Source organism: Bison bison, unplaced genomic scaffold (genome assembly GCF_000754665.1).
Source record: "Bison bison bison isolate TAMUID 2011002044 unplaced genomic scaffold, Bison_UMD1.0 scf7180017864531, whole genome shotgun sequence".
In the NCBI taxonomy this organism is placed as follows: domain Eukaryota; kingdom Metazoa; phylum Chordata; class Mammalia; order Artiodactyla; family Bovidae; genus Bison; species Bison bison.
In genome coordinates, this window is record NW_011495081.1 from 4,380,574 (window position 1) to 4,388,546 (window position 7,973).

Sequence of the window (7,973 nt, forward strand, 5' to 3'; positions counted from 1 at the left end):
TTCACTTTAACAAGTTTTTTTTAGTGCCTCAGACCGTTCATTTGCTTATATATCTTTGCCAGAATAAAGGCAGAAAATGACACATATGATATATATAAACATATGAATATATGAATCTAATTATGCTAAAACAAACATAATTCTTTGGCTCAGCATTGACACAACTTTAGGTGATATCCACAGGGGATATTTATTTAAGTACTTTGACTGATTTAAGAGGTGACTGATTAACTCCTCAACAGCAAGTAGCTTACTGTGGATAAAAATGCCTTCATGCTCTTTGGCTTTAAACATATGTCTCTGGTCTTCAGAATCATCAAAAACAATCCAAGTGCATTTCCACATAATACCAAAAACTGGAAAAAGACAGCATATTTTCCATGTTTATTAATTATTCCTACAAATTCCTGTTAAGATCATTGTTAAAGTAAGTTGTTAAAGAAGCTCCAATACTTTGGCCACCTGATGCAAACAGCTGACTCATTGGAAAAGACCCTGATGCTGAGAAAGACTGAAGGCAAAAGGAGAAGAGGGCAGTAAAGGGTGAGATGGTTGGATAGTATCACCAATTCAGTAGACATGAAGTTGGGCAAACTTTGGGAGTAGTGAGGGGCAGAGAAGCCTGGCGGGCTGCAGTCCATAAGGTCGCAAAGAGTCGGACATGACTTAGTGACGGAACAACAAAAGTATGTTGGGATTTCCACTGTCTTCACAGAAAATGTTCACAATGTATATTCTTCCAGTGACTTATCTCTGCTTTATGTCATCCACCATGACAGTCACCACTTAGTTATCTCTGCTACTGGTGAGAAGCCATGACAAAAGATACCCCTAAATCCTCCATACTTCACTCTAACCTATGTGATACATTGATCTGAACAATAGACTTGGCTTCCCAGATAGGGTTTTCTTGGCTTTCTGATTTCTGTATATTTTTTTGATTCTTTGTACTGCATTGCTTTCTTTTTATGATATTGTATTTCTAGACTGGCTGTTTAATGGGAGACAATGGTTCTGAGTTTGAGTAAAGCCAGCCTCAAATGAGAAACTGGCTATGGAAAATCTGTACAATAGATAATTTGCAGGTCAGGAAGCAAAAGTTGAATATCTGTGGGTCAACTATCACTTAGTTCCTAGTACTCAAGATACAAATTCTCCTTCACAGATACCAATGATAGCAAATGGATTAAAAACTGAATTGCAGATCAGCAACACCATGACAAAAGAATGTGGAACTATTCTTTCCTGCTGCTGCTGCTGCTAAGTCGCCTCAGTCATGTCCGATTCTGTGCAACCCCATAGACGGCAGCCCACCAGGCTCCCCTGTCCCTGGGATTCTCCAGGCAAGAACACTGGAGTGGGTTGCCACTTCCTTCTCTAATGCATGAAAGTGAAAAGTGAAAGTGAAGTCGCTCAGTTATGTCCAACCCTCAGCGTCCCCATGCAGCCTACCAGGCTCCTCCATCCATAGGATTTTAACTTCTTATTTAGCACATCACTTGCCTTATACACCAATTCCACATAGTATTACCTACAGGCCTGAAAGGGGATGTGCTAGGGTCTCACTCAGAGCTGCAGCTCATTCAGTATGTGCTGTTTTTCAAATCACTTAACTCATACTCTGGATTAACTTATTTACCATAAAGTAACCATATTTTCTGAACCTCCAGTTGAGTCATATGGTCTAATATGTATTAGCATACTTTGGGAAGACACTAATGAGAAATTAGGGATGCTATGGAAACAGAAAACTAAGTCAGAAATAACACTCATATCACAGTCCTAATCTTAATTCACATTTCAAAAGTACATATTCCCACTTACTGAATAAACAGGTCTGGTCCCTTCAATCTTAAACACAAACCACTCCATCAACCTTCTTTCAAACAGATCTTTTTGATCTCCATCCTAGAAAATAGGATTGTCTTCTAACCTGTAGTGGTGAAAACATTGGCCTGAGGAACTCTGTGTTTTGAGTCAAGCTTCTTTTCAGGCAGGAAAACCAAGAGGTACCTTTTGTTCACACCAAATGTCCCTTGCAGAATTCAAAATGGCTTTTGGGTCAGGAAGATTTCCTGGAACAGGCCCCTTTGTCACTGAATGACAACCCGTAATCATTCTAAACTGTATCAATAAAAAAAAAAAAAAAATAAGAGAGGGATGTTACACTCTGCATCGTGTGCATAAGAATATCACACGTTCACTTAAAAATGTAAACTGAACCGAGGTGTATTTATTTCCTACTTTACCAAGGAATAGCTGCAATGTTAGTGCTGAAGATGTATCACAATCTGAAAATCAACAACCCTGCCTGATTCTCTTGGGACATGGAGGTGCTAATGTTTATGATTCCGATGCAATTAAAAATAATTTTTCACTGGTTAATGTTGACTTCCAAAAAAATGGGGAAAAAAGTATATATGTATGTATGTAACTCAGAGTATTTTCCTTAGATATTTCTTATTCCATATATTGAATTCTATTTCAACACATGCTTAATGAAGATTTTCAGAGCTTCGGCGATCCTGTTTAAAACAAATTTGACAAGGAAAGCAGCAGCACTTGTGAAACACTACATGTGTCTAAGCATAAAATGAGTTCCCCAGCACAGGTTGGCACACTGTTTACTGACAAGACTGTACTGTAACAAAGCAAGAAATCAAAATGTTTACTTACCAACTTTCACCATGTGTATTCAACTGGAGACTGAGGAGTTATTTTTTAATAAGTGAATCTCTTTGCTTTAGAAGTTGCTAGAATAAATAGCTTCAACATAAACCCAATTTATTTGGTTTAGTTCACACTCTAAAGCTAAATTTGAAACTCCTGGTTCTGCATTTAACCTAACAGGGAGATTTAAAAACTGTTTTGTTCTTACTACTTAACTATAAAACCAAGGCTGATATGAGTTGAGGGATACATTATCATTTGATTGGGCTACATTATCATTTAATTCCTTCCAGCACCAACATTCTGTGGAATTGAAGAAAACACTAAATTAGCTTGACATGTAGCCTAGTCACCTGACTGTACATTTAAAAACAAAAACCTGAGAATCAGGGACTAGAAATGATGTGCCCACAGTCAACAAGTTGACTCTGGACCCCTAAACCAGCTGTCACACACCTCAGGAACCCACAAGCTCCCTTTTCACAGAAAATCAAAGGAGTATTTAAATCCCCTGTTTCTCCCATAACTGTTATGCATAACTGTTTCCTTCACAAGGATTTGCAAAAGAGAACAATGCATCTACCCTTGAAAAGACTCTGATTAGGATAACCCTCAAACATTGTACTTTTGGTAACATTTATTATCATCTAAAAAGCAACAAAAGGATCCCAGATCCCAAGAATTCAAATCTCTAAATGGGGTCATCTTTCTTTTATGTTACAATCAAATGTGTATGGTGGCCTTGAAGAAAATACCGTTTGCTAAATCAGTTACAAATAACCCCTAGAAGCATATTTTAGTATAAAACATTCACAAATGGTACTAAAGAACTTTGTCTAGCTGTGATTTGAAAAGAAAAAACTCAGCTGCACTGAGGACTCTACCTTCACACATTCTCTATAAGGGAACTGTTCCACACCAAAGTGTTCCTATACAAGTCTTGAAGGCTTAAATGCTTCCTTCCTAGTGTGGAATCAAGATCCTGACATCCTAAAATAAATGTGTCTTGCAGGAAGAAAAGCACAAACAAACATTTAGTGATAACCTAGAAATATTTGGTTTGGAAGCCCCTGCTGTCACTTCGTGACCCTTAAGAAAACCATTTAAGATAAAGAAACAACGCTTAGGGTCCCTAAATGACTATATTACAGAATTTCCTAAATTCTGGATTCTCAGAATTACCAACTCCATTACATATCAATACAATTTAATGTAACTTTTCAGATTTAAAAAGGAGATGCTGTAGAACCAACAAAATACATTTTCTCAACAGCCAAATCATTGCTATTGCTATTATAGCATGGTCAATAAACAACCAATGCCACAGTTACATTTAAACTATTTTAAGATATAATCTGACCTTGTTGGGTACAGCAAAAGATACATGGTATCTTGTCCATAGAGCCAATTTTTTTATACCACAACATGCCTGGAATCCTCCCCCAAGAGAAGAAACTGAAGTAATCATTCAATGACAGGCTATCTTGTGTCTGCAAACCATCTGCTTATAAGGAGCTCAAAATTAAAGAAACTATCCATGATTTTTACAATATCCTAATAAACCATGTAACTCAAGGGTTCTAAACCTCTTTTTCTCCCAGAGGAGCATGAAGCACTGCAGACGTAACATCAGGCATTTATACGGAACTCTGCATTTCAGAGTTTTCACATGTTCTCATTTGCCTTCTGTAAAAACTCTGTGACATAACAAATGCACCACGTGTCCTCTTTTTCAGTAAGAGGAAACTGGAGGGGCAGAGATGAACAGAGAAACCTTCCCAAATGAACGGTGACCAACCTGAACAGTGTTACCCTAGTCTAATGTTTGCTACATTTTTTGCTCTAAATCCAAAATATATTAAAATGCCACCTTGGAAGTCTTGTTACAAGATGGCATTTCCTTGCTCTGTAACTCTGTTGTCCACTAGAGATTTTTGGTCTGCACATTCAACTGACCCCCATACTCCCCCACCGCTGCTGTTCTTCATTCTCCAAAAGGTGTTCTTGAAAGGTGTACCTCTATAGTGGTGGAGAAGGGGATAAAACTTGGGTTTTAAATCCAACATTGAATTTACTTTGAATTTTAAGTATCATTAAAGGAGAGATAAGATTTATGTTATTATCAAATGATGACCTGGGGTTATAAGTCTTGAGAAAAGCTACTCTAGCTCTTTTTTTTTTTTTTTTTTTAAAGTTCACAGTTGTCAGAGTTCATTATGTGCTGAGATACCTTCCATAGCATTTTCCCCCCAGACCTCAGAACAACCATTTTATAAAGAACAGAAGTTAAAATATTGGAGAATAAGGCCTCTTATGCATTCTGAGTTTGCTAACCTACATCTCTTGATAACTTAACAATATAAGTCACATCACTAGCTGTTACCTCACATTCTAGAGCACCTTGTGGTGAGTTAAATTCAGTTTTAAGTGTCATAAATTCCTTTCATAAAAATGATAATGATGGTGATGTGGAAACCCAATGTTTTGACACCAGTTCTATCAATCTGAGCAAATAGAATGCTGAATTCTGAGGTGAATCCCCACATTCTGCCCTTAAGTCGCTGCACAAATAAATAAACTTAGTAAATCTAGCATTTATGTTGCACATTTAATAGAAAGCTCTTAAGCCATAATCACTGTAGCTGCTGGGCATCTTATTTCTTCAAGAATTCTTTCAGTGCATGCATTAACTTTGGTTAAATTATTCTGGCTTTAAAGGCAGAAGAATATATAAAATAGTATGGTTTCAGAAGCATCATTGTTAACAGACCAATTTCAAAAGATTCATTTGCTAAATTTGACTTCATAGTCCCTTTGCAGATCAATTATTGAGATTTTAAAAAAGAAGGGAATCATGTGCTGCTATCTGTGTAGCCATTTGTCTTACACAAAGAAAATAAGAGAACAATAAAATAAGACTAAGAAATCATTCTTCCAATGATTGTCATTGAACTGTTACATATGTAAACATTCACAGTATGAAGTCTTTCTCAATCTCCAGCATATAAAGTAGTGCAAAGGAAAAAAAAAAAAGTAAAGAAAATTCCAGTCCTGTTATCTGTGAACAAAATTTGTTACAGTTTCTCTGATTTCATTTCTTCCATTATTGTTAGACATTTGATGTCACATCTTCCCAAAATTAATAATAAAATATAATCAATTTCTAAAGGCCCCTGCAGCCTTTTTAAAAGTTAATTTCCAGTTAAAAATAAACTTTAATTAAATCCAAGATAAAATTGTGACCTATATTCTATTAAATAATTCACTTTCTTTTTTCTACATAATATTTCTTACAATTTTTAAAAAACAACAGCTATGGAATCCAAAGACATGAAATGCTATTAAAGCACTGAATAAACAACTGCTCAAATTCATTAGTTCTTACATAGTAAATACTTCAAAATGCCAACTTTTCCCATCACTGCACGATTACTAACAACGTTGACAATTTACTTGTACATACACACATATGCGCGCGCACAGCACACACACACACACACACACACACACATACACACACACATTCTCTCCAGGGAACTGTGTTTACTTTTAACATCTCTTCCAGTTAATGTGCAAAATTCTTGCATTCTAATAAAAATATAAAGATAGATTTGCTCCTACTTAAGCCTCCCTTCTCTCCAAGATGTATCATTTATTTGATATGTAATACAAGTTTAGTAACAATTATGCCATGTATAACCATTAAATGGTGTACTACTGTATGCATTGGATTCATTTGCATATATCATTTTCATAACTGCACTCTCTATGCATAAATATATTTGGAGATGCTGGGATTGGGGGAGCGGGCAGCGTCGGGTGGAGAGCGAGATTCACACGTCGGTCTCCACAGCCTTCGCATTAGAACAGTTGTTTTTATCTGTCTCACTGTCATCCCCCTTTCCCTGACACTTCTCCTTTGCACAGAGAGATTCCTTAACTCCTTCTTCCATCTCTAGATACTCTGACTTGTCCCCCAGGGAAGAAGAAGTAGAGCTCCGAAATTTCTTCAGCAAATTAGAAGGGAGGTATGGGCAACTGACTGCATTCTGTGTGAGCTGTGTCTGTTCCTCATTTTCAGTCTCTCTGTGGTAGAAATAGTTAAAGTTAGAGACAATCACTGGCACGGGCAGAGCGATGGTTAAGACACCTGCAATGGCACACAGAGACCCTACAATCTTGCCCCCCACCGTGATGGGCTTCATGTCCCCATAGCCCACGGTTGTCATGGTCACCACAGCCCACCAAAATGCATCGGGGATGCTTTGGAAGTGGGTGGTCGGCTCATCTGCCTCCGCGAAATACACAGCGCTGGAGAAGAGGATGACCCCGATGAAGAGGAAGAAGATCAGGAGGCCTAGTTCGCGCATGCTGGCTCGGAGCGTGTGGCCCAGGATCTGCAGGCCTTTGGAGTGTCTGGAGAGCTTGAAGATCCGGAATACTCGGACCAGACGGATGATCCTGAGAATGGCAAAGGACATGGCCTGCTGCTGCTGCCCGTTGCCACCCCCCTGCTGCTGGGCCAGATCCGTGCCCAGCGTGATGAAGTAAGGCAAAATGGAGACGATGTCAATGATGTTCATGATGTTTTTGAAGAAGAGGGCTTGGCTGGGACAAGCAAAGCAGCGAACCACAAACTCGAAAGAAAACCACACGATGCACACTGTCTCCACGATGAAGAAGGGGTCGTTGAAGATCGTGTGCCCTGAGTTCTCCGGGTGGGGAGCCGACGTGTCGTTCAACAACCCACCGTGCCCGCCCGTGCTCAGGGCCATGATGAGATCCCTGTCGTCCCGAAACTCCGGCAAGGTTTCCAAGCAGAAGATGACGATGGAGATGAGGATAACCAGGACGGAGACAATGGCTATGCCCCTCGCTGGACTGGAGCTCTCCGGATACTCAAAGAGCAGCCAGATCTGCTTCTTAAATTCGTTCTCCGGCAAGGCCCTGTCCTCCTCCTCTCTCACAAAGCCCTCATCCTCCCGAAACTTGAGCAGGGCCTCCTCCCCCAGCTGGTAGAACTTCACCTCCTCAGTGAAGATATCAAAGGGGACGTTGACTGGCCTCTTCAGGCGGCCCCCTGACTGGTAATAATATAAGATGGCATCAAAGCTAGGCCTGTTCCTGTCGAAAAAATACTCGTTGCGCAGAGGGTCGAAATACTGAGTCCTCTTCTCAGGGTCCCCCAGCAAAGTCTCGGGAAACTGGGCCAGGGTTTTCATCTGGGTCTCGAAGCGCAGACCCGAGACATTGATCACCACGCGTTCACAGCAGTCGCTGTAGCGGACAGAGCTGTAGCCGCC

At 39.5% G+C, this 7,973-nt stretch overlaps 1 protein-coding gene across 1 annotated transcript in view; it reads right to left on the reverse strand.

Annotated features, from left to right (window-relative positions):
* Positions 1 to 5,259: 5,259 nt before the first annotated feature.
* KCNA4 (potassium voltage-gated channel, shaker-related subfamily, member 4) overlaps positions 5,260 to 7,973 on the reverse strand; it is a 7,457-nt gene continuing 4,743 nt past the window's right edge. The window contains exon 3 of the mRNA XM_010831793.1: positions 5,260 to 7,973. This exon is cut by the window's right edge and continues 33 nt beyond it. Coding sequence (XP_010830095.1) covers positions 6,504 to 7,973 — 1,470 coding nt within the window. The 3' untranslated portion in view covers positions 5,260 to 6,503.